The sequence below is a fragment of the Phlebotomus papatasi genome, chromosome 3, assembly GCF_024763615.1.
Source record: "Phlebotomus papatasi isolate M1 chromosome 3, Ppap_2.1, whole genome shotgun sequence".
Taxonomy (NCBI): domain Eukaryota; kingdom Metazoa; phylum Arthropoda; class Insecta; order Diptera; family Psychodidae; genus Phlebotomus; species Phlebotomus papatasi.
In genome coordinates this window covers 6,604,973-6,632,331 of record NC_077224.1, presented here as the reverse complement: position 1 = coordinate 6,632,331, position 27,359 = coordinate 6,604,973, and the positions used below count along the sequence as shown (strand labels likewise).

The 27,359-nt window shown below is 35.6% G+C and overlaps 2 protein-coding genes across 3 annotated transcripts; both read left to right on the top strand.

Moving 5' to 3' along the window:
- Positions 1-840: 840 nt before the first annotated feature.
- On the top strand, positions 841-16,897 carry LOC129806574 (protein quick-to-court). 2 transcript variants are annotated; one of them, XM_055855260.1, is made up of 7 exons: positions 849-1,104; positions 1,191-1,631; positions 2,124-2,344; positions 9,705-10,578; positions 10,693-10,788; positions 15,736-15,825; positions 16,110-16,897. In XM_055855260.1, the coding sequence occupies exons 2-7, from the start codon at positions 1,224-1,226 to the stop codon at positions 16,311-16,313; spliced, it is 1,893 nt and encodes a 630-aa protein (XP_055711235.1). In that variant the 5' UTR covers positions 849-1,104; positions 1,191-1,223; the 3' UTR covers positions 16,314-16,897. The 2 variants fall into 2 exon arrangements, with proteins under 2 accessions (XP_055711237.1, XP_055711235.1); XM_055855262.1 differs by lacking the exon at positions 15,736-15,825 and having other exon boundaries at positions 841-1,104.
- Positions 16,898-19,753: 2,856 nt separating this feature from the next.
- On the top strand, positions 19,754-26,616 carry LOC129806577 (protein misato). Its single transcript, XM_055855266.1, has 3 exons — positions 19,754-19,924; positions 19,979-20,981; positions 25,976-26,616. The coding sequence occupies exons 1-3, from the start codon at positions 19,847-19,849 to the stop codon at positions 26,572-26,574; spliced, it is 1,680 nt and encodes a 559-aa protein (XP_055711241.1). The 5' UTR covers positions 19,754-19,846; the 3' UTR covers positions 26,575-26,616.
- The last annotated feature ends 743 nt before the right edge of the window (positions 26,617-27,359 follow it).

Below are 27,359 nucleotides of genomic sequence, written 5' to 3'. Positions count from 1 at the left end.
ATAGTTGATAACTTTTCTATTATTTAAAAAATTGAAAAAAAAAAACAAAAAATGGGCGTAGAATATTAAATTGGCGTAAATGCCACCTTTTTTTATATGGAGTTGGCATTATAAAGTGGACATTTGAATATGGCCTGCATAACCTAAAAATGTTACCTTTGAGTTGCGTCACGATTCGAAAAAATCGCAAAAATACTTGAAAATGTTAAAAGATTGATTAAAAATTAAATAATATAAGACCTAGAATTGTTGTAGAGTGGTATTTTAAAGAAAAATAAGGTGAAAATTCAAAGCGTAAAGCTTTGTTTCTCTTTTTCGAATTCCTGTTGGAATTTCACATAAAATTTACTTTAAAAGAACGCAAACTATATATGAGAATTTGAAAACTTCACAGGAAAATATATTGGAGTCATAAAATCCTTTCCAAATTGCTAGGAAAAAGGAAAGTCAATGGAAATTGGCTTTTTGCTACGAAAATCTGTAAAAATTCACTTTAGCATTTTTTGTCAATTTTCAGAAAATTTATATAAAAATTACAAGAAAATGGGAAAATATTTATTGGAAAATGAATTAGTGAGTCTGTGAGTCCTAGGAATTGCTGTAAAAATGTTACGGAACGAAAAGCTATGGAAAAATTGCTTTTTTGTTGAGAATAGGTATCTGCACTGGCATTTTATGCCAGTTCGGTATTTTATGTGATTTTTTTGATTCGGGTTTTAAAGTGTTAAAGTTATTCGAGTAATGTAAATTAAAGAAATTATGACTGTACCTTTATGTTTCATCTGTGTTTCAGAAACCTCGCTAGAAATTTTCAAATAAGAAACGTACTGGAATTTTGGGTGGGATTTTGGGCCAAATTGGTTGTTATTGTCTTTTCCCGCAGAAATTCTAAATCTCTCAATCGCTGCAAACTTGCCAAAGATTTTTACGTGCGTGATATTTTAGTTCTTCAGTTGATTTCAGTTGAGCCAAATGGTGAATTAAGTGGTGCTTCTTTTTGCGCTGTAGTTCATTAAGTAATCTTTGTTTTTCTGGGCGAAAGTGAGAGTGTGTCCCAGTTTCTTTTCCATGACGCAAAGTTACATAACTTTTCCAGGGCAATAGGTGAGAAATCAAAAGCCAGATTGGAGGGTTTTTTTTTGTGGGAAAGGAATATGTTTTGATGAGGGTTTGGGTTGGATTTGACACAGGGCGGTGGCAGAGAGTGGTCCAGGAGCCACGAGATGTCATCGAATCCGTCAACGCCACTGAGCCAGCGTCGGATGGTTGGTGGGGGCGCTCAGCGGGAGGGCTCGCGTATTCCGCAGCTGACGTCGCCACAGCCGTTCCGGCGTTCTGTGTCGTTGCGCTTGCGTGGCAGCAAGAGCGCAACGAGCAGTAACTTCGCCTCGCCAACTTCTCCGCCGAAGCCACTTCACATGAGCCGTCCATTGGAGCACGCTCGTGCCACGGGGAAAACGCAATCTGCCACCACGGAGTCGATTCAGAGTGGTGCCAAGGAGGCCCTACCGGGGCCCTCCTGTAACCATCACCATCACCAGTTCTGCGATGGACACAGACCCAGTCAGCTTCAGTCACCATCGGCAGTTCCAACAAGTCACATCGGTGCCCACAAACGCGACCATGGTTTGGTGAGTTCAAGTGCCCCCTTTTTCTTGCAAAAAAAAACAGCTCCAATTTTATTTTTCTTGTGAAAGTGCCGTCCGGAAGTGTTGCGAAAAGTTCTGTTAATTGTACAATGTGCTAGTGATTTGTTGCTCTTTGATGAGCATTCTGTGCACTCCTCAACATGCTGAATCAGGATCATGTTAAGTTGAAAGTGTTCAGAAGGAAATGGATGCAAAAGTTCGAGGTGAATCGATCGATAAATTCGCTGTGAATTTTTCATCTCTAAATTGATGCACAATGATGGACAAATATTATTCTCGGACTCTATTACCGCCCTTGAAAATCCCTTTCCTGCCCATATTCCCAGAGATTAGGAGTGCTAAAAGTGTACAAAAAAAAAAAAAATAATTTGACCATGGGATGTTACATGCAACATCAATAGAGTGTCAGCGACTTTTGTTCTACTGAGCGTGAAAATAATTGGGCTGTTGTTTTTTTCTTTCTCTGCTTCGCAGTCACTGAATCTAACCAATTCCATCCCATCAACTTCAACTGGAAAATCCCCAGTGACACCACAGACCCCAAAGACTCCCTCAGGAGCCGGAAAGACGCCAAAGACACCCCCAGGGACCCCTGATCTCTATCCCAATGGCTACTACGAAGACGATCTGGATTCTGTGCACAGCTACAGTTCCGGACGCTCCACAATGTCCTGCGAGCACGCCTACGTGGCCAGGTTAGTCTCAATTATCTCCAATATTTCCTTTACAAATTCATTAGAGGAAAGTACTCTCCCTTCGAACGTTCATGCCTTCGAATAATGTGAATTTTCCTTCATTTTTCCTAAGAGATTTACACATTTCTATTAAATATAAGTTAGTTTATTTTCAATAATTGATAATTATGTGATAAATATGTGCAAATCTCTTAAGAAAAATAAAAGAAATGCACATTATTCGAAAGCATGAACGTTCGAAGGGAGAGTACTTTCCCCTACTGTCCCCTTGAACTCAATCGAACGGCAAATTCTTCTCCTAAAACTTCTCAGAACATTAAAAGTTCAATCCACCACCGCTAGTGGCGCAAAAAACAAAAAATGAATCACATGAAGCATATGCTTCAGGCAAAAAATGGCGCAAAACAGAATTTGGCTGGCAGATAATATTGCATAATAAATTATTTATTGCAATGATGAGAAGTATGACATACTTTGCGCAATGTTCGAACTAAGTACATTTTTGATTTTACGAGCAAATCTATTTAGCAAAATTAATTCTTTGACAAAGATCTCAAAATTTGAACCGATATACCTCCCGAAAGCCAAAATCCCGAATATTTAAAATCCTGAAAAGAGATGAAAATTATACGGAGGATAATGTATAGAATAATTTCCCAAGACACAGAAAATTTCCCTCTGCGTCCAGCAAGCGCGTGGGTGCAATCGTGGGAATAGCTATGACACTTAAGTATTCGGGATTTGGTTTTCGGGATCTTGGTGTTCGGGATTTTGACCGGGACCCAATCAAAGGATCTCTAATCAGTGATTCTATGTCTTTAGTCATGTAGATTTAAGATAAATTTTGATTCTCAAATTTAAGGGCCTTGGCAGACCTGGGGATTAGCCGAGAGACGGCTTAGCGTAATTATATTAGAAATAATGGTCAAACTACATTTCCATTATTTTCCACTAAGTCGTCTCTCGGCTTAAGTCGTAAGTGTGTCTAGGGCATTACAGGCTAAATGGACTAAATAATTTAGCAAAACAATTCGTAACATTTGACAGGCTTTATCTTGTGAAATTGAAATGTTTCCAATTTTTGAGATGAGATCACATTCTTTCAGTAGAAGAGATCTTAAGTTTGGAGTGTTATAGTTTGATGAAGAAACTTAGATGAATAAACTATTGTTGATAAATTTGGTGCGTTAGCTTTCAGAATGTCCTAATTTTGTGCACTTAGGTTGAGGAGGCAGCCTGAATTAAAAGGCCAAGACTTAGCAGTTTTTCGAGATTTTTTTTTTAAAGGAGAAGGAAAAGACCAAACTTCATGAAATTTCCGGCATAATGTTTAATACTGTTTAGGGTAAATGTCCTAATTCAAAAAAATTTCCAGACGCTTTAACTTTGACAGAAGATTCAACACATTAAGTTCATATTTTTTCTGAAAGAATTACATAAATTTGCTCCTTGACTCTTCTAGAATGTTACTCTTTAGTGAAAATTCTTTAGATATAATTTGAAAACTTCTTAAATACAAGAAAAATACGCGAGCGTAAAATGCTTCTATTGGAAACATATTAATCCAAATGGAAACAAGGGAAAGTTTCTAATTGGAGACAAACAGTGTAAGTGGAACCGCGACGAAAGGCTTCCAAAACCTTGTTGAGTTGCTCTTGAGTGCAGGATTTGTTCTTATTCCTGGTCTTTTATCCTTTCCCATCTAAAATAATAAGAAAATCTCTCCAAAAAAATCATACTTCCAAGGTTTTCTATTGAAGCATTTGCAGACACTTCAGAAAAACCCTTTTTATTCACGATTATTTCATTTGAAAACTTCACGTACTGTTAACAATAAAGATTAGTACTTGATTTCACATAATTTTGCCAGAAATATTACATAAATGTAAAAAAACGAATAAAGAACAATCACCTTTTTTGTTTTTCATTAGAAAACATGGTCAACCGATGAAAAATTCGATGGTGAAAAGGTACACTTTTAATTTTTCTGAGAAATTTATAAATTAAAATTTGTGAATATGAATGAATTTTCGCTTTATTTGGAGTAAAATTAACTAAATAATAAAACTGAGGTAAGAAAATATATAAATAAAAATTTAATATTGTATTTATCATGGAAAAAAATGATGTTTCCATTTGGAGTAGCGAAAAGTTTCCATTTGGAACAGGTTTTGAAATAGCTTAATGTACCCTATATGGAGGATAATGTACATAATGTATAGAATAATTTCCCAAGCCTCAGAAAATTTCCCTCTGCCTCCAGCAAGCGTGTAGGTTCGGGATTTGGCTTTCGGGACTTTGGTGTTTCAGATTTTGACCGGAACCCATACAAAAGACCTGTAACCGGTGATCTTTGGTCTATGGTTCTGCGGGTTTCAGATAAATCTTGACTCTCAAATTTTACAGGCTAAATGGACTAAATAATTTAGAGAATGAATTCGTAACATTTGACAGGCTTTATTTTGTGAAATTGAAATGTTTCCAATTTTAGATGAGATCACCAATTTCAAATTTCCAATTTCAGATGAGATTCAGTAGAAGAGATCTTAAGTTTGGAGTGTTATAGTTTGATGAAAAAACTTAGATGAATAAACTATTGTTGATAAGTTTGGTGAATTAGCTTTCAGAATTTCCTAATTTTGTGCACTTAGGTTGAGGAGGAAGACTGAATTAAAAGGCCAAGACTTAGCAGTTTTTCGCGATTTTTTAAGGACAAGGAAACGATCAAGCTTCACGAAATTTTCGGCATATGTTTATACATATTTCAGGTGATTAAATTAATTTTTTTCCTAAAAAGGGCTGGCAAAGCGTCCCAGGCTTTGCAAAGTGCTCGAACTCGTGACTATCCCTTAAAAGTACTTTAGCATAATTTACGGTTTATCGGGCCTCAAGCGATTTAAACTGATTTGTAAATCACTCGAAAGATACACCAAAATATCTCAAGAGTAATAGAATTGATTTTCAGATAAAAACTACTTATCGGTTCATGACCGGTTCATTACCGGTTCACAACCGATTTGAACGAATTTATAAATTGCTTAAAACATGCGCTCTCTAGACCTCTAGAGTCTTTTTTATGCTTTGACCTTGAAAAACCGTTATTAGGAATGATTCAAGGCATAACCCTTTAACTCTTTCGTCTCTTTTGGGAATTGGGACTCTGAGTACCCAAAGCAGCATATGAATATTCTATGAAAAACAATGTTTTTTAATTATTCAGAATTGATAAAAATCCGATTCTTGCGGATGATTACATACTAGAAGGATGTTCAAATGAAAGATATTTTTTGTAGGACCTCAATTAATTCCTGAGCTTAGATATTTTTGATTAAAAAATTGTGAAATTGGCTTGCAGCATAAGCTGCGGTCCGGAAAGAGTTAACTCTTTCCGGACTAAAATAGAAATAGATTAAAAACGAAAAAGAAACAGAGTTTCCTCTAAAAAGAATTCCTCAGTGAATTTTGTTTTTCCTAAAGATGCTAATTAGGAATTTTATTGATTTTTAAATAAGTTCAAATTAATGAAATTTGGACGTATTTTCGAGAAAGCTCTTTTTTTTGCATTCGAAAAACGGTTTCTTTCGGAAATAAACCTCCATTGCAGACACACCTCTTACTAAAATCCTAGCTACTAAATTGACACCTAAATAGAGCCTCCTATTAATCCTAAAGTATGAACACCCAAATCTATGTACAATTTTGTATTCACAATTTTATTTTTGGTATTCCTGGGTCCCTTAACCATTTTCTGACTGTATTCGCCACTGAGTTTATTATTCGACATTGTTTATTTTTTAAATTTGTTCAAAGGAGACAAAGACACAAGACACCCTTACCTTAGGTCAAAAACAAGCCTTTTCATGATTTTTTTTTTTAAATTGTAAAAAACCAAAAAAATAAATAAGTAAAAGCGGATGGCACAAAATCTATTCACAAACAACTGAACACAAATAATAATATTACCCATTCACATCCCTCTATTCTATACTTTAATTATCTAGTTTTATTGACTAAATTTAAAAAATAACGAGAAAAATGGGCAGTCATCTGCAACGATATGGTAGGCCTTTACCTCATGTTTAAAAATAAAATATTTTACAAATAATTAACTAATTTTTTTCTTGTCAAGATTCTAAGAAAATCTTCAATTACTTTATGCTAGAATAATCATTTGAATGTAGTTCATATTCGTTTGCTAAATGAATCTTGAAAAGAAGCTCAGCTTTGTGAAACTGCTTTTGAAACCTAATTTTAACACCTTTATAGCCTATATACTTTTCCTATATTCTCAGAATTCAGGCAATTTCGAAATAAAATACCGTGAATGTATCGCATTTTTTGTTGTTTTATAAGAAAATTTTATTTGTAATTCAAATTCAAGTGTTTTTTTCTCTAACTAGAAATCAAACACAATTGCATATCAATTTGTTGACTGTAAGGCCCATTAAATCCATTTACATTGAAAAAATGCATGTTTCATAATGTTGCAAATTTGCACATTCAAGAAGTCACAAGCAATTTCTGCAATTAATTGCTGTTTTATGAGATAGAAAATTATTTTATTTGTTTTTTTTTTTCAATTTACGAACTATTTTTTATTATGTGGCACAAAAGAAATTAAATGGAATATATTTAATATTCCGTAATAATATTTTATTCCACCGTGTTTTCTGATTGGCTAGAACTTTGCATACATTCAAACTCTAGCAAATCAGTGAACGTAATGACACTTAAATTATATGAAATATTTAATAACGTGTGGATAATGCTTGATGTTGTTGTAATTTACGCTTGTAAACACCATTTAAAAGAAATTCAAATATCAGTGATGTAATCTGCTTTTTTCAAGCTTAACCGGTTCGAGATATTTGCTTTTGGTGTTCAGTGACCCACCGTAAAATTAAAAACAATATCTAATAGAGACCTTTTACTAAACCGACTACACCCCTTCACTCCATTTTCTTAAAAAAACAGCCATTTACAATTTTCAAAGGTCATAGTTAGACTAGCTCTAGAGGTCTCAGTTTTCAACGAAATTACCTAAATTTGGAATTTTATGAAAGGTCTTGAAATTCGAAATCCGGTTACATCAGTCTCAATTGGCGATGAATCGTTAAAGTGTACCAGTGATTGTTTTTTTAATATAGTTTTTCTTAGATTTTCAGGCTTGTTATAGAAATTATTTCTGTTCTTTGTTGGTATCGAACATTTTGTTAATTCAGGTCATTGGAAAACCTCAGTTAAAAGTTAAAGTATCCAAAAGGGAGAACTTTTTGACAAATTTACTGAATTCAAAAGTTTTATTTATTTATTAAAACTCTCAAATGGTGCAAAAAACGTCATATTGATCAAATCAAACTATTAAAAGCCTGTTTTGTGATGATTTCGGGCATTTTGGGACAAAACCAAAAGGACAAACAGAAAATCATCGTTTTATGGCTCTGGCATACCTTTTAGATCAGAAAAATTTCATGTAGGATAAGTGTACCAAATTTCGGCCAGCTTGTAATTTTGGCCACTTTTTTTTGTTCCACAAATTTCCATGAATTTTTAGTTTTTGTATACCCTGGAGATTATGCAATTCAAAACAAAATCAAAAATGTCGCTTCCACGAACGAGATGATGTGAAAAAAAATCTGGATGAATTCCAGAAGCGCAAGGAACTATGAGAATCAACATGGCCGAAATATTACAAACAGCTCTGTCTCGATTTCTATTAATTTTAAAATATATTAAGAATAGTTTTAGAGAAAACAAAGATGATAAACTGTCTACAAGGTTCCAAACGACAGTCTTTCAAGAAAGGTAACAAAAAATTCAATTTGTATTAAAAAATATTATGGCGCTGAGACGCCTTTTCAATTTAGTAAAATTCAATCGATTGAAATTTTACCTCCTACTCTTTCAAACTAAAATAAAATTATGTTTATCTCATTCTGTTGAATGAAAATTGAAATTTGCATTTTAATTTCAAATATCCATTTACAGAAAGAGACAGCTATAAGATAAAGTGCCCTCTAGTCGACCGATTCCTCGACTCGACCGGTGGTCAATATTTGAATGTTTTAATGGTGAATTTCTATAAAATTGTCACTGATTCGTATTTATTTATGGAATAATTGATCTATTAACGTTAGATCATACGCCAAATATCAGTGCAAATATAAATAAATTGAACAAATAACTCTACCGGTCGAGTTGAGGAACCGGTCGACTTGAGGGCACTTTACCTTATCTGACTTAAGTTTGAAATAGTAAGAGGTGCAATTTCAATCGATTGAATTTTACCCAATTGAAAAGGTATGGCAGCGCCATTATATCTCAAGCTTGACACTTTCGCGCTTGCAAGCAACTATGCTGACATTTGGTACAGTTGCCCTAATCGAAATTGACATTCCTTTTTTCTCAAAGGTTTTCCATATCACTATCTTTCTCTTTCGGACTCTTCTTCTTCCTTTAAACATCATAAGAAATTCAATTTAGCTCAGTTGAATTTGAAGTGCGAAAGAATGAGATAAATATACGCAAAACGTATGAGAAAGGGATGTGAATTTTGATTTCAAGAAATATTCATGATCAAAAATTATGCCAGAGCCATTACAATCAAACTGACAATTGAGTTCTTTGAATCTGGTCAACGTTTTTCTATTCTGCGCTGTGTGAATTTATTTTCTGTTGGGAAACAACAGAATTTTCTTCGATGGTGTGCCTATTTTTCATTTTGTACCACAATTAAGTATCAAAGGCTTTGATAAAGTCAAAATAACATGCTGGACAAGTTGGATTTGTACGTCAATGGTCAAAACGCTACCTGAACAAACTTATTTTGACGTTTATTCGGTTTCAAACGGTTTTCTTGCACATCTCTGTCGCAAAGCATGGGATGCATTGCCACACCTTTATTCATTTATTATTAATAAAAATTTTTTATACCTAACGACAATAATGACCAGTACACAATACTTTTGTTTGTAAACATGTTTTCAAAATTTCCCATGAGAATGAATGAGATGACTATCTAGATCTCAGTCACTTTCATTGAAATGTCAAAAAAATATTTACAAACAAAAGTTATTGTGCGTTGGTCATAAGTGATGTGAGTGACAATATATCACGATCTATTATTTATTTATAAACATTGTCTGTTTTTAATCAATAATAAATATCTGCTAGGCCATCAGTGCAATCAATAGTATATTTTCCAATAAAAATATTCAATTAATTAAATTTGAAGCTTTTAGAATTTTAATTTGATTTCAAATTTGCCGCATCGTCAGTTATAACCTGTTAGCACAGCAATTAAATCATCACTTGAATTGTAAATTTATTGTTTGAAAAGGGGAAAATAATTTGTCCACAGGAATGGGACGACTTTTAGTGGGAGAAGGATGAAATATGTGGTACATTGCTCTAGCTATGCAGGAGCTACGGGTGAGGATTATTTGACGCCCACACAGAGGGCTCAGCGTCAGATAAGACGCCTCCGTGAGATGTTGATGCAGGCTAAGATGGATCTGGAGCAGAAGGACAGTGAGATTTTGCGATTGACAAAAGAAGTTGTTGAATTGAGGCTATTTAAGGCTTCACTGAGCTCCCCGGAGGAGCGATCGAATTCCAGTGATGCTGTAACGGTTCGTGAGAATACCGTGAATGATCTGCAGACATCAACAGATGTCTCTCCCATTGTTGATATGGTTGATGAGGGTGGAGGAATGTCCAAATTGAGTCCTAGGCATCAGTTGCTGCAGTCCAGTGTGACTCAGGGGCAGATGATGGAGAAATTGTGTCAGTCGGAGATGCAGAGTTCTTTTGCTGATTCTGGGCATTTTGAAGACATGACAACATCTTCGATTCATTCGAAGGATTCCTATGTACAGACACAGGATCAAGCCAGTGGCTGTGATTACACCGAAGCCGATCGGCAGGAACTCATTGAGATCTATGAGCGTCGCATTGAAGAGCTCATCCGGCAGCAGGATAATGAGAAGCAGGAAAACAAAAGAACGCAAAATGATCGAATTGAGGCTCTGCTGCAGAAGCTGTCGGAGAGCAATGCTCGCTTCACGGATCTCATGCCGGACTATGAGCAGGCCAAGGAGCGTATCAGGGAGTTGGAGAAGGAACTGGAGGAGCTGCAGGCACGATTGCATGAGCAGGAAGATAAGCAGAATAAGATGTACTTGCATATGTATGCAAAAGGGCAGGAAGCCGAGAGGCTCAGTCATGCAGAACAGGTGAGGAGAAAACCACACCATCTGGGTCGAAAGACCAAAAAAACTAAAAAAGAAGAAGAAATAGAGGCTAAAACAAAAACTTTTAATTTTTCTTTTTTTTCTATTTTGCGCAAGGTGATGGAATTTGCGAGGCAAGCACCGAAGCGTGTCTCAGTTCCGGAGCTATTACAGCAACTGCAAGTGACTCAAGACGAATTGGAAAATATCAAGGTAAATTTTTGTATTTGGCGCGCGCGGTGCAAATTTTTCAGACCACGGAGCTGCTTCTCTTTCACTTCACCACATTCATTACAATCGATCATAATAGTTGGCGTGTGTGTAAGATTGCTTAACATATTGTACTAAAAATCTCATTTGGGCAGTTAATTGATCTTTTCTCTCTTAGCAATCAGTTACACACCTTCCCTCTCTCTTTCCTTCTCTTCTTCCCTCTGCAATCTTACCAAAACTCATTTGATTCACTTTGTATTTGCACCCAAATAAAACAAGTAATTAACAGAGAGACTTCTTTTCAACTGGAAATTCTCGATTTCAAGCTAAAGGGATTTGCTACGCAAGTTCTGTGAGCTTGAAAAAAGAGGGCATAACAATGCCAAGAGATTAGCTGTGACAGGCTAATTCACAATTTGATTTGGTTGGAAATACAGTTTCCCAAAAGTTACTCTTCAATTCTTATTCGATAAATCATTCGCAAATACGAAAAGGCATAACTGATAAAAGTTTATTGGGTTCCATTTGAAATTAACCATTTTGAAAAATCAGATAAACATCAGCGCTTTCTGGCGAGTAGCGAAACTAATATGGCATAACTCAGCCTTAACACTAAGTACTTAATTAAGGCCTTTGTAAAACTTCTTAATTCAGCTGTTTGGGTATTAAAAGTATTTGCATTAAGTGCTTAATTACGAACTTTTGACTAAGCAATTGTATGTTACCTGAATGTAAATGAATGAGTGCTGCGTGAATATTATGTCTCGTGCGTGAATGATTATGAAATGACAAGTGGTGAACGGAAAAGACCTGTCTTGTCTCTTGCAATTTTTATTTTAAACGTGTCGGGAATCTATGTCCCCTTCATCAGGTATAAAATAATGGGGAAGAAACACGTAAGGTTTAAGTTCGTACACTTCTATGGACAAAACAGGGTCGGGAGCTCATCTCCATGCAATAGATAGACACAGAATGTCTATTATGATTATGAAATGATTGTGGCGTACCTGAATAATTGTAAAAGGATGTTGTATGAAATAATGAATGCCTGCGTCACTATTGCTCACTCTGAACTGTATCTGTAACATGATTGATAATTAGATGCGGCTCGAAGTGCAAATTTCAGCCCTTCCGGATGACGCCGACTTCTTGCACCAAAAAAACTGTTTTAATTTGATAACTTCAACCTTTTATTTGATCAAAATATAATTCACCGGATTTAATTTAACTAAATGTACTTGAATTTGACAAGAATATAATAGGATGTATCGGATAATAGTTGTTTTTAGATAGAAAGAATCTCGCGGCCGCAATGGCGTGCTGCTGCTTTCAAGATGATGTCCCAGAGAGAAAGGGAAGACGATGGGAAATTGTGACGTCCGTGTATATGTGGGGTAGAAGGGGAAATATCCCAAAAGTTACTTCACTCACTTTCCGCATGGGGGCTCTGTTGTCGCATGAGCGATAAGAGCATTTTTTAAAGATACCCAAAAACTGCTTCATACGGGCCTCAGATTTAAGATTTAGCCATATGCCTTAACTGCTGTAATGGCTGTAAATATTTACCAATTAAGGTTTTTTTTTTTGAAAAATCTATTGGATTATTTAGGATAAATGACTTGTTAGATTCTGAAAAAACCACCACTTGCCATTGACGTAGCACGTTTTTGGGCAAGACATGCTTAATTTATAGGCCTCGACACGATTAATTAATAATAATTCTAAAAAAAGCAATAAAATTGGTTGCTGTTTAGGATTTTGAGATCTTCGGGAACTGGGCTAAACCTCTAGTCTTAAGACCGCTTTAAGGACTTAACGGATTACGTGGGTCGAACAGATTGAAAAACAACACATTTTTTTCTATTTTTTTACTCTTATATGCGTATGGCCCTGTAGGGGAATTCTGTAACGATATGACGATGTCATATGACAAATTTTCGTGATAAATTTGGAAGCAGGGTAACATTTAACCTCGGTGAGCGTCGAATGACCATTGCAAGGAACTCTCTGAAGGTCTTAGTAACTGGTTTAAGTCTGATTTTCGAATATATTTTAGAGGTAGTCCAGGTAGTCCAGATGAATATTTCGCCCAAACATACCTATGACCAGAAAATTCGCCATCTTGAATTTTTTAAGGAAAAAGAGTAACTTACACGGTAAAAAAATTCGGCACATATTTGTACCAAAAATTAGCTCGTCTACGGACACCATACTTTTTGGCATAATCTTGTTCATTTTATGAGACTCAAAAAGATACCCAATATTAGTAACGAATTTGTTCCAAATTGTAGCTCGTCCACGGACACCATAATTTTTGGAACAAATTTGTACCTTCTAGGAGGAACAAAAAGATACCCAATGTTAGTAACAAATTTGTTCCAATAAATAGCTCGTCTAGTATAAAAGCGTATCCCTCCTCTCACACTCAGTCACCCGTCACCGAAGTGAAGAGGACGCCAAATCTGTGGCAGTTTTCGTGCTACATGATTTCACTTTTTTAATTCGAGATTCCCTTCCCCTCCTCTTGCTGCCAGCACTCGCATATGATTTCGTCACGCACGCGTCTGTATAAAACACTCTTAAGTTGATTTTTATTTGATGTCCCTTATGAACTTTCGCCACCGAAATCCATCTCGACTGAAGTATAGGCCTTAACTGTAAGACGAAAACTTAAAAATCTTGTGTAAACCCCAAAAAAAATATCATGGAACTTGATAAACTTTGAAAAAGTTTAGAGAATTGAAAACACATCAGGAAATTTCGTGAAATTAGAGAAACCGTGAAAAAACTTTCAGAAACTCAAGAAATATAAAAAAAAGGTTTAATAAAATTCAAAAATAAAAAAAGGGTGACAAAGCGTCCGAGGCTTTGCGAACTGCTCGAACTCCCGAGAAGGAGCTTCTTTTCGCAAATTTTTCTGGTGCATTATAAAATTATTGTCGAATTAAATTTATCCATAAATCACCACAAAATCATCTTGAAGCTGAAAATTGTTGAAAAAGAGAGTTTCAAAAAATCATTAACCTTTTAATTAATTAATTGAACAAATCGGGTGAAAATTAGGCATTTGATCTCAAATAATTCAAGATAGCGAATTTTCCGGTGATAGGTGTCTAAGGACGAAATGTTCAGCTGGACTACCTCCGAAACATATCCAAAAATGAACGAAATCGACAGGGCCAATTTTTTTGTAAAGTTCAAAAAACATCATTTTTTACCTATTTTTGGGGGATAGGGAACGCATGAAAGGGGAGGGGGGAAAACTAAAGAGATTATTTTCGAGGCAACGTCATTTGAGGAGGGGTCACCGAAGACCGGAAGTTGATATCTTTTACCGTTTAAATTTTATATGGGTCAAAATTTTCAATTACCGTTACTTTCCCGATCCATGACCGATAATGACCGATGCAGTCGGGTTCAGAATTAAAAGATATTTCAAAAATGTCCAAATTTGTCCAATTCCGTTGAAAATTAGGCCCTCTAGGGTAGTTGACCTTTGGCCTTGAATAATCCAAGATGGCGAATTAACCGGTGAAAGGTGTCTAAGAACGAAATGTTCAGCTGAACGAATTACAAAACATATCCGAAAATCATTGAAATCGCTATGGCCAATTTTTTGCAATGTTTGAAAAACCTCATTTTTTTCAAAAAGTCATGTTTTTGGAGGGGATGAAAGGGGTGAGAGGTGATTCGGGCAAGTTAGTTCGCTAGAGAATGTTGACTTGTGGGGGGTCACCGAAGACCGGAAGTCAATATCTCTTACTGTTTAGCAGCCAGGATGGTGAGAGTTTGAAAGTAAATTTGGATTGTGAACTCTCTCTTGGAGTTCGAGCAGTTAAAATGCAAAATCTTGCGAAAAACTCAATAAATTTGCCGGAGAAACTTCAGGTTTCTTAAGATCCGAGAAGCCTTAAAATATTTTTGTGCGAAAGCAGAGAACTCTATAGAAGAGGCTTTAAAAAACTTACCGTAGATGCAGATGATTTTGCCCCCCTACCGTTCGTAAACTTTTTTTTTGAATTTAAGAACGGTTCTCACCGATTATACATGGTAGATCGGGTAGATCGGATCGATACGAATACTAGAATTGATTGCTAGAATTAAAGAAAAGCTTACGTACAGGGGGGAGGGCAAAGTCATCCACGGAGGACAAGGTCACCCGCATCAACGGTATGAAATAAGACAAACCAGTTTCGTAAGATCCAGAAAACTCAGGGGCCCATCAAGCCTAATAAAAAGTGAAGCTTTTTTTCACTTTTCCTTGTAAAAATTTTGCAGCTATTGCACCGCAACTTAAACAAATTTGCTCGTAGTTCTTGTATAATTTTGGCGAACATTATGAAATATGTATTTTCAGATAGCTTTTGATGCACGATTTCGAAATATATCAGACTGATAAGTCAATTCTCTTTAGGAAAAAACTTGCCAATGGTCTTCAGTGCCTCTATGCAAAAACGTATGGAAAAATGAAATGTCGAGAGGCCCCTGAGAAAACCGATAACATTTCCAATAGAATCTGAAAAACATTCGGAAAAATTCCCGTATAAGAAACTTGCGATGAGTTTAGGGAACTTACGCACCCCTTGCGAAAAGAAGTTTGATAACAAGAAGATCGCTAGGTGAAACTTCGGATCGTGCAACCAATTTTAAATGGAATTTGTACATTTATGCCTTTTATGCGAATAACTGTGTCAGAATTATCATTTGAAACTTCATACTTTACTTAATTTGAAGACGATGTAGCGGAGAGATTGCAAAAGAAAACAGAGGAAATTGCATTTACTGCGTTTTGCATTTTCCAAAGGTTCCAAAGCAATTGAAGTTATGAAGAAGTTGCAAGACATTTGTATCTTGTATTTGTCTTTTGGGTGCAAATACCTTCATTTTCATTTCACTTTGTGTGCCATCAATGACTAAGTAAATGTGTATAATTGTAATTTTCATTAGGATACAAGCTATCATCCCGAATGTGGCAGTTCCCAAATCCTGTTAAGCGCTAAAGAAGCGATTTCATTGTGGCTACTTGGCGCCAGGAAGGTTTGTAGCATAACTTTTAGGACATCTAACTAGAAAAACAGAAAATAATACATTCATTTTCATTTAACCAAAATTTATTCCTTGGAAAAAAATTTATGTTTAATTATTTTTTTCGTTCAGACTTTGGGAACTTTTGCATTATAATTTATTTTTGTGTTTAAAATTGCTTCCTTCATTGGCTTTATGTTCTCTTGTTTACTCAACCATTCATTTTTTTATTTGTTTTATTTCAATAAAACAGTTTTGTAAGTGTAAATTGTTAATGAGTGTTCACAACTTTGCAGACAATGTATCGTCGGTTGATTGATGCGCAACAATCGAAGAACAAGGTTGATCCTGAAGTGACGCTGCAATTTCTTAAAAGTGCAATTTATTATTTTCTCACGGACAAGGAGAATTCTCAAGGGCATTTGAATGCCATTGAAAGTATTTTGGGATTTTCTGACATTGAAAAGTCCAATATTGATAAAGCTAGATCTAACAAATGAATTTTTCTTTAAAAAAAATCTTTTTATTATCTTGAATATTTATTATTTTTAATTTTTTTCTTTTTTTTATTGCATCTTTTGGCAGAATGACATTCCTATTGAGTTTTTCAAGTGATATTTTTTTTTATTAGACTGCTTTCTGTACATTAGTCTAGGACATATTAAGAACAGAAATAACGAAGATAAATAGAAAAATTTACTGAATACACTATGTGATTGCGATAAAGTCAGAGTTTAATTGAATTTAAGACAAAGAAAAAACAATGAGCTATAGAAAAAAAATAACTGAAGCTACGTCCATAGGAATATTTAAAAAAATTATATTTTAATATAATTTCCACAGTTGAAATCGGCCATTGGTGCCTGTAAATGCTGTAACTGTACAACACAAACACATATATTTTTATTTTGAAAAAGAAATCATGATATTGTGACTGCATTTTTTAGATTTATTTTAAGATAAAATTTTACATCACACCTCCGATGAAGACAAAAGCACTTTAAGCAAAATCTATGAAAAAAATGTTTTTTGGTGTTGTTAGATTTGTTGGGTCGCTAAATAAATTGTTGAAATGAGCACAAAAGAATGTTTTTTTTATTGCGTGGTTAATAGTTTCCAGAAGATAATGAGCAGCGCACAATAACTTTTGTTTTGTAGACATGTTTTCAAAATTTCCTATGAGAGAGAGCGAGATGACTAGATCTAGATCTCACTCACTCTCATTGAAATGTCAGAAACGTTTACTAAACAAAAGTTATTGTGCGTTGGGCATAATGCCTGACGTAGTTTTGTAAACATGTTTTTCACATTTCAATGAAAGGGAGTCTCTTCGATCTGGTCGTCTCTTCTCGCTCACTCTTGCAGGCAGTTTCCATGTTTTCGAGATTAAAGTTATTGTGCGATTGCCATAATGCCCAATCTACAATAACTCAGAAACGAAGGAGTTCCGTTCAACAGGCCACGATGGTGCGGTGACCTCCCAAATGTTCAGAGAGTGGTGGCCACTATGGAGATGCAGATTGCTTCGATCGTGTTCGCTTTTCCGAATACGTTCGTTAAACAGGGTCCAAACAGGAAACTTTCGTTGCAGGGAATTTTTGTAAATATTTTCGAAACAGTCCATAAGAGTGAGAGAGACGACTAGATTAAATCCAGATCACACTCATTCTTATTGAAATGCCAAAAACAAGTTTACAAAACAAAATCCATTAAATTAAATAGTTCACAGGTTACAATCTCAGTGAGGATCTCATTGACGCAATAGGCAAGACCGTTGTGAGTTTTGCTGGAAATAATTGCTGGACTGCTGTTACTGAAGAAATGGTTCTAGGAATCTCAGGAATGATATCCTTCTTTCAATCAGTGCGTGGATAATTGTTCGTTTGTGGTGGAAAACTAACGAATCTGTGGTCATGTCCAACAACTCATGAGTTCCTGCTGGACAGATTCAACTTAATTACCATACATAAGATATTTCTCCTATCAAACATGACACCGAGCATGGTAACCTTTCCCGGTCGGTGCAAGGATAATTATGTGATGGATTGAACATTATCAACATAATATATAACTTTCCGCATTTGAATTGGCCTAGAATATTTCAAACAATTCCATACTTCATGGTGAGCTCAGAATGAATAAAATTTCACAACAACTATTATTTACTACTAAAAAAATTAATAAAGAGGATTTAAGGGAATAAAAAAGGTATTTACTTACTAAAATATGTATAATTTTCACTAAATTTCACTTCGAAAGTTCAAATCGACAGTATCAGAGATGTCGATAAATTAGTCGTCAGTTAAATCAGCATTTGTCGTAACTTCATTTTTGCGATTTTGGGATATATACATATTTAGAATCGGCGTAATTTTGTTTATTAAACTCACTTAAGAAAAAGAAACATTTATAGGCCCATTAAAAATTATTTTAAACAAAAATTATCGTAAGTGTCCTTAATTAATAAAAATTTATCAGAATTTGTCGTAACTTCCATTTTTGGGGAAGTTACGACAAATTTTCATACAAAATTTGCTCTAATCAGCATTTGCCGTAACTTTTTTAGCTCGCTTGCGTGGCTTGTAATTTGCAGCAAAAATTTAATATTTCTCATTAAAACGTTCACAAACTCTTCCAAATATCCAAAGACAGTGCGAATAATGCAACATTAAATCATTTTAATTCGATATTTGTGAGAAAAAAGTGAGGAAAAATCCCTGTCCATCTGTCATTATTTCAAAACAAAACAAGCGATGCGGCGCACAAAATTTATTAAATAAAATTTATGAAATAAAAGCTTTTAGTGACAAGAACCACAGTTTAATTGACTAATTTCGTGAAATAAATGCACTCATTATCACTAGAGTAATTAAAATTGATATAATGTGTTTTTGAAAATTGTCGTAACTTCCAAGATCTCCATACATTAGAAGTTAAGGCTTTATAAACGATGCAAGTTACGATAAAATATTACTGTGTTTCTTCTAACGTATATCTCAATATCTCAGCTTTTAAATCATTTTATAAAGATTTTCTCAAGTTAACTTACAGTTTATTAGTGCCACTTTTATTATTTTGACTCAAAAGTATCGCATTCGGGGCTCATTTTTAAGAAAAATAATGCTGAACTGAAAATTTCGTCTCCTGAAAAGTTGTCAAAAGAAAGTTACGACAAATGCTGATTTAACTGACGTAGTGGCGAGAATTATCGACACTAGCGACAAAAAATGCAAGTTAACATCTCGATTGTCCATAATCGACACTCGATACTAGCGATGGGACAATTTAGACAGAATTATCATTTCACCTCAGGGTTTCAATCTACAGTGCCCGGCAAAAGTGACTTAATGTTTTGCAATTCCATGTAAAAAATTAAATATTTCATGATCTAATTTTATATGAAATTTTATAAAGGTCTCAACTTTTTTTCGTCTTATATGCATTTTAAACCACTCCCAGGGCTAAAATTCTTCTTTTGTTAGAGGCAAAAATGTGCAAATTTCCGTGTTACACTGGATAATCTCTAGAGTACGTAAAATCTAAAAGTTCATGGTAATTCGAGGAACAAAAAAGGTGGCCGAAATTACAAGCTGGCCGGAATTTGGCACACTTACCCTATATCTATGAAAATTGTTGTTCGCTTTATTGTCTTCCAAAAAAATTGCGAACAACAGCTCTTTTTGGGCTCCAATTGAGGGAATCCCCATAATTATATTTAATTTTTAATGCATTGAGAGGGTAAAATCTCCTACAACTTTTCAGAACATCTAAAGTTCGTTTAATCACTCACAGTGGCGCTTAAATCGTATTTCTTTACTTACGCTCTATCAAAGATATCAAGATGATTAACATAAGCATGTGCATCTTCAATTTTAAATTTCCCTCCAAAGAAGAAACTTCACAGTTTGGCCATTTACGGAAAAATAGCGCTTTGAACGCTGGCGAAATGGTTTGTGTCTCCAATGGCAATCAGCTGTTTTTATAAACAAAAGTTGTGTTTCTGTTTGCACGTGCATTTTCCCTCATTTTCCCAATGAAAAGCCGCGAAATTCTGACCCTTCAGTTGGGAAATTATGCCAATTACGTGGGCACGCATTTTTGGAACATTCAGGTAAGTTATTTTCTTCTAATCCCAGTTCTTTTCTAATAAGAATCTCTCTTGTAGGAGGCTGGATTCCAGTATGAACCGGGATCTGGAATTCCGGAGATTAATCATGATGTGCTGTTCCGGGAAGGGCAGAATCATCGTGGAGATGTCACATACACGCCTAGGATGCTTTGTGTAGATCTCAAAGGTGCTCTGGTGCATTTATCAGAAGATGGAGATCTCTATGGTGATGAGTCACGGAAGAAGATTCTTTCTGGTGGATCTGACGCTCTGAATCCTCAGATTCCATGGGATTCCCAGAGTATAGAAGTTGTCCGAGAGGAAGCGGCGGAGAAACCAACATTCCAGAAGGATTTGGACACAACTGGCCAGGCCAATGTTCAGGGAGATTATGAGTTCAGGAATACAGTGAAATCTTGGACAGATTTCATGTACACCCGTTACCATCCGCGAAGTGTAAATGTCATCAGGGAATATAGCCACTCTGATGAGGAAAACTCCTTTGATACGTTCACAAATGGCCGGGAATTGTGGAAATCCGGGAGTTTTGGTGAAGATTTCGGGGACAAGATCCGCCAGTACATTGAGGAATGTGACAATTGTCAGGGATTCCAGGTCCTCTTTGACTGCACTGATGGCTTTTCCGGTCTCACTGCCCAGTGTTTTGATGATCTCAACGATGAGTACGGGAAATGTATCCTGGCCTATCCATTAATTCCTCCTCAAGTGAGGAACTTCAAGAATGCAGATTCCGCTGTGACTTCCCAAATCCGTGTGGTCAATCTCTCCCTGAGTTTTGCGTCCCTCATCGAAAGTTCCTCGCTGTTTGTTCCTGTCTCAACAATGGCTCAAGGCTGGAGGAATGTGTCTGGAAGCAGGCAGTTTCCCAACGTTTCTTACGATCCGGAGAACTTCTACCAAACATCTGCGATTCTGGCCACTTTCTTGGACACTTTGACACTGAAATATCGCGCCAAGGACATCCTGCAGCCGATGGTTTTATCCGAATTCTGTGCTGATCTCAATGCCTACGGATTGAAGATGTGTTCAGGAAATTTAGGTGAGTTCCCTCAACTTTTTTTTTGTCGCATTCAGGAAGGATTAAGGTTTTAATTCGGTATTTTAGAATCAATTATTTTAGAATAATGCCATTACTGTGCAGACTTAGTGAGATGCTTAATAATTTGGGTCATTGCAAAAGTTCGTGCCGAATTCAGAGAGATTTAATTTTGAAAGATTATTTATTTTTTCAAAAATAAGAAAACTTTTTTTGTGTTTGAGCACGAATGAATTCAATTTAATTTAAAATTATAATTTAAAATTTTTACAAAATTTTGTGCCCTGTGATCGGGCTCAAACTTTAACAAAGTGCTTCTAGTAACTTCAGTATCGTGAACATATGAGTTAAGCTTAATTAGCTTACTGGAGATTAAGCTTAAAAGAGGTTTTTTTTAACAAGGGGTAACTCATATTGAGAAACCCTTGTTAAATCTCCGAAAAACGCTTCGCGAAACTTGAGAAACGCACTTTCTGCATCGCGAAACCCGAGAAACCCAATTTATGCATCGCGAAACCCGAGAAAGCCATTTTCTGCGCCGAGAAACCCGAGAAACTCTAAAATTTGCATCGCGAAACTCGAGAAATCTAAGATTTGCATCGTAAAACTCGAGAAACCCACTTTCTGCATCGCGAAACCCGAGAAACCCAAGAATTGCATCGCTAAACCCAAGAAATTCAATTCCTGCATCGTGAAACCCGAGAAATCCTCTAAAATTTGCATCGCTAAATAGGAGAAACCCACTTTCTGCATCGCGAAACTCGAGAAACCCAATTTCTGCATCGCGAAACCAGAGAAACACTAAAATTTGCATCGCGAAACCTGAGAAACCCTAAAATTTGCATCGCGAAACCCGAGAAACCCAATTTCTATATCGCGAAACCCGAGAAACCCTAAAATTTGCATTGCGAAACCCGAGAAACCCAAAATTTGCATCGCGAAACACGAGAAACTCACTTTCTGCATTGCGAAATCCAGTTTCTGCATCGCGAAACCCAGGAAACCCTAATTTGCATCGCGAAACCCACTTTCTGCATTGCGAAACCCATTTTCTACATCGCGAAACCCGAGAAACCTAAAAATTTGCATCGCGAAACCCATGAAACCCAAAAAATTTGCATCGCTTAACCCGAAAAATCCAATTCCTGCATAGCGAAATCCGAGAAACCCAATTTCTGCATCGCGAAACTCGAGAAACCCAAGATTTGCATCGCGAAACCCGAGAAACCCACTTTCAGCATCGCGAAACCCGAGAAAAACAATTTCTACATCAGAAACCATTGTCAGAAAAAATAGCAATTAATCGAATTGGAGGTTTCGAATGTCGAATGAAAATCTTCCCGTTTTTAGTTTATCCATATCTACCCGACTTTGTCATTTCATTAATTTAAAAAAAGACGATAGAGCCCCTGAACTGTTCGAACGTACGACATAGATTTCTCCGTGAATTATCTTTCAGCATAGCTCTTGAATAAAGTTCTTCTTAATAAAGAAACTCGAAAAACTAATAATTTCCAAAAATACAATTTGATTTGATGAATTTGAATAAAAATACATGAATATTTCCAAAATTTATAAATTTCATGAAATTTTGATAATATTTTCCTTTAAATTTCAAGTTGATTTTACGTTTTTGGGTAAGATAAGTCAAACGTAAAATTTGCTGGCCGATTTTTATTTTTATTGACCACTTTTTTAATTTTCCTCTTTTGTTTAAGCTATTTCGAAGATATTTTACTGTCTTGTATCTGAGATCGAGATATTTCTAATGATGGATCTCATCAAACACAACTCCACCCAACTATACCCCGATCCTTACAATTTCGAAATTAACCGGATTCTACCTCTAATGTTTATTAACAGATTTTAAGGAATTTTATTTTCTTTTTGTTGCCCTTGTGCTTCTGTACTCAAACTACTTAAAATAGAAAATTACCTCGAGGACCTCGGATTGCTTGCAATTCGGAATGCGTAAAAATTCGATTTTGAGTTGAATTTTAGGGGTAATGGCTCTGGCACACCTTTTAGATCAGGAAAATTTCATGAAATCGAAATTCACATCCCTTTCTTACTTAAAAGCTTTGCATATGCCTATCCCACTCTTTCGGACTCTTCTTCTTCTTTTGAATATCATAACAACTTCAATTTTGAGCAATCTAATTTTGGGACCGAAATAGTGGAATATCTATACAAATCTTTTGATAAACATACGCGAATTTTGATTTCAAAAAATTATAGCGAGCTGTGCCAGAGGCATAAAGAATTGTATAAAGCCATTTTTTATGCATTTCTGTCGCCGAAAACAGTTTTCTCCCAACGCGATTCTTTTCCCCAAAATTCAACTCACAGTTAAATTTTCAAGTATTTCGAATTGCAAGCACTCCGAGGTCCCTGTAAAGAATCCCAGCTACAAAAGAGCTACTACTTTTCGAGGTTACCTAGGTGAATATTTCGTCCATATACGAAAATGTAAAGTAGATTCTATCAAATTCGGAAAATTGGGAGCGAAATGTCATCAGAATTAAAGATGAGAAATTCTGGTGTCAAATTGTTCGAATTGTACCGATTTTCAGTTCATCGGCATACTCATATTAAGTTTACATAGGGTAAGTGTGCCAAATTCCGGCCAGCTTGCAATTTCGGCCACCTTTTTTGTTCCTCGAATTTCCATGAACATTTAGATTTCACGTACTCTAGAGATTATACAATGCAAAAGAATAACAAAAAATATAGCTTCGACAAACGAGATGACGTGAAAAAGATATTGGAAGAATTCCCGAAGGGCAAGAAACTATGAGAATCAAGGTGGCCGAAATAGAGCACCAAAGTTCTGTCTATATTTTTATTCATTTTAAAATCTATTAAGAATGATTTTAGAGTAAATAAAGACGGTAAACTCTTTACAAGGTTCCCAACAATACTCGTTCAGAAGAAAGAATAAAAAAATCAATTTGTTTTTAATATATTACATATCAAACTTGAGACTTTGACGCTTGCATGCAACTATGCCGAAATTTGGCACACTTACCCTATTCTTATTTATTGTAAATATCTTGAAAACCCCTCAATAATGTAAAATCAAATCATAACTAAGGAAAACCGTGCCAAATTTGAGGATATTTGATTCATTCGACAAGAATGAGCAACAAACGTGAAAAATGTCAACAAAATTTTTCAAATATAATTGTTGCCTGAATTAAAAAGTAGGCTGATCCTAAAAAATCCGATTAGCGAGAGTTTACTGTACTATTGAACGGTTTTTCAGAATCAAAGGTTAAAAAGGCTCTACATAGCGCATTTGTCAATCGAATGGTATCATTTTGCGTTCATTGGAAAGGTCTTCGAATTCCTCACAAGTCTGAATCGGTTCCAATGGGTTATGAGTCGATAATGAACCGATTCATAACCGATTAGTAATTTTTGTCCGCAATACAATTATATTCTAAGATATTTTGGGATATATTTTGAGTGATTTATAAATAGGTTAAAGTCGGTTGTGAACCGGTAATGAACCAGTTATAAACCGATAAGCATTTCTTGTGGGAAAATTGAAAATTAATTTTATTATTTTTAAAACTATTTTTTCGGATCTTTTGAGTGATTTATGAAAGGAATCGAATAGGTTGAGAAGCGGTACCGGTACCGGTAAACGGTAAATGATGGGAACCCCATAGCAAAATTCCGCAAAAATTCCAATGGAAATCTTCCGTCCAAATGGCTAAATTCGCTGGAATTTGACGCTAAAATTCCACTAAGTTTTCCTATGGAATTTAAAGCCGGAAATTCCATGGAAATCATAGTGCTCCATGGAATTTACTAGTACGACATGCTGGAATTCCAGCGTTAAATTCCGCGGTTAAGATTTATATGGAAACTCACACGTGAAACGTCCGCGGGATAACCTGGAAAAAACATATGGAAATTTCCACTATCTTTCCATAGTGTTTTATATGGATTTTTCCACTAGTTTTCTGAAATGTCAAACAAATAAAATGGTGTTGCGACAACTTTTAGAATTTGTTTCCAAACCTTCCGCAAACATTTCTAGTGATTCATGTGGCAATTATAATATAATTAATTATGCGATGCTACGTTTCGTGTAGATAATAATGAAGTGATTACATTAAATAGGTCGCCAACCTAAAATAATGCTGTTTTTATGTTAATTAATATATATTTTAGGAAAAAATTTTTTTTTTAATAAAATATTTTTTTATTGCTCAAAGTGTCAATTCGTTATTGCTGGTTTAGAAAAACATATTATAATCCACGTAATCTTTGTCGTTTCTATAAAATTCGGAAGTAAAATCACGAGGTGCATGTGACAGCTTCATTTTTTCTCCATTTTATTTTGGTGGAAAAATCCACATAAATTCCACGAGCATTTCCATGGATGTATTCTATAGAAAAAATCCAGCATAAATCCATTAAATTTTCCTTGGAACCTATTATGGAAAATTCCTATGGAATTTTTTAAGGAAAAATAGTGGAAAATTCCAAGGAATTTTTCGCTTGTTATTCCTATTCCGCTTTCTTTTGCAATGGGGAAAGTACTTTTGAGGTATAGCATCTAAGACCGTGTTCAGACTAGAGGTTTAGCCTAGTTTCCGAAGGTCTCAAAATTCTGAATAGCAACCAATTTAATTTGTTCTTCTGATTCAAATAGATTAATTCCCCTTAATAGTCCATTTCTAAATCAAAATTTTCCAAAACTTTTCGACTGATACGAATCTAGAGAAGTTAAGCCTTATGGCTAAGCCTTAGGTCTGAAGCCCGTATAAGTCACGAGTTCGAGCATTGCGCAAAAATGCTTGATGCTGCATAACTTTCTTAATTTTCTGTCTTGATTTTATTCCTCTCTGATGTCTTGAAACATTTAAGATTCTAAAAAAAATATCATTAAAAATTTTATTTAGAGGTTTAAGAAAAGCCTAAAACGTTAACGTTTTAGAGGTCTAGTTTTTAAAAGCCTTTAAAAGAGAAATCCTTTAATACAGGCTTACCATTTGACATGCCGCTGCTTGAGAGTGTGTCTGATGGCTTGGACCAGTATCGTCCAAGTTCCATTTTCACCCATTTGACGCCCAATAGTGAAGTTTCTCGTGGACTGACGATGCAGACTGTCATCCGTGGCATTCACAGATCACAGATTTATTCGAAAGATTCACGAGAAGATCCACAATCTCTCGAATCATCAATCTTTCCCTATGGAGCTGCCAACTTCAAGTTGCAACAGCATTTGGGGTCATTTGGATGTGCAAATGCTGTTCCTGTGATGACTCTGCAGTCTCCAATGCCCGTGAAAGTGCCTTATCCTGGAGAAATCTTTGCAAAGACTCTCAATGCAACTGGACATGTGACGGGGTATTTGAGGGAGGAGGGAACGAGGATGATCTCAATTCCTGTACTGGCTTCAGTGTCATCCACAAAGCATCTCATGGGAACCATTGAGAGTCTCCATGTGGAAGCGGAAAAGGTCAAATTGGGCAAAATGTGTCGCTTCAAGGAAACTGGCCTGGAATCTGATGAATATTCTGAAGTTTTGAACAAATTGTTAGACTTTAGAGATCTCTATGATGATCGTGTAAATCTCTAAAAGATTCATTAAAAAACATTAATAAATGGTCTGCGAAATAAAGAGTTTTTCTTTCTTGTGCTGGAAAAAAAGGAGGAGAACATCCCAGTCAAATTTTATGATCAATTCATTGTGAAGGGAATTTGCAATGGTGCCGAAATGGAAGCAAAATTAATTTACATTGAGTGTCTTAGATGCCTTTTGCGAAGGAATAAGTATCTCATTGTGTATTTTCCATAAATGTGCCTCAAAGTGTATTTTCTCCCCGTCTAATTTCCATATTACCACACACAAACGCGCCCTCCAGCCAGGGGGAGGGGGACATTTTAGGGGAGGAAGGGTGAAAAGTGCGAGGGTGAAATTGAATTTATGACACGATAAAATTAATAAACGCCTTCCTCACTTCTTCTCACCACTGCGACAGATACTTGGGCTCCCCGTTTTTTTTTTTCACTGCTCTCAATTGTCAGGCAATGTTACAAGAAAATTTCTACTTGAGTTCTGCGTGCTGGAATTGGCCCGTTGAAATTCTAGGAGTTGAATTGACACAAGGAGACCTATTCGGGACAGCAGTTAATTCAATTTGCCTATATTTGAGAATAGGGCAATTTCACCAACTTCCACAATTTCTTCTTGTGCAAAAACATATGAGAGAATTTTGTTTGAGAATTTTGAGAGAAATTTAATAAATATTGTGCCCCTAATAGCACAGAAACCTATTTTAGAAATTCTTAGAGAGACAACGGTAAGTGTAATTGACTTGTGGTTCTCGGAAAAATGTGGAGAAAATATTCTTGAGTGTTTCT

Bases quoted from the DNA above. Each gene is read 5' to 3' on its own strand.
- LOC129806574 (XM_055855260.1), top strand. From the start codon at position 1,224: ATGTCATCGAATCCGTCAACGCCACTGAGCCAGCGTCGGATGGTTGGT. The intron at 10,579-10,692 runs GTGAGGAGAAAA...ATTTTGCGCAAG, and splicing joins GGCTCAGTCATGCAGAACAG to GTGATGGAATTTGCGAGGCA. The intron at 10,789-15,735 runs GTAAATTTTTGT...AATTTTCATTAG, and splicing joins ACGAATTGGAAAATATCAAG to GATACAAGCTATCATCCCGA.
- LOC129806577 (XM_055855266.1), top strand. From the start codon at position 19,847: ATGAAAAGCCGCGAAATTCTGACCCTTCAGTTGGGAAATTATGCCAAT. The intron at 19,925-19,978 runs GTAAGTTATTTT...TCTCTCTTGTAG, and splicing joins CGCATTTTTGGAACATTCAG to GAGGCTGGATTCCAGTATGA. The intron at 20,982-25,975 runs GTGAGTTCCCTC...CCTTTAATACAG, and splicing joins GATGTGTTCAGGAAATTTAG to GCTTACCATTTGACATGCCG.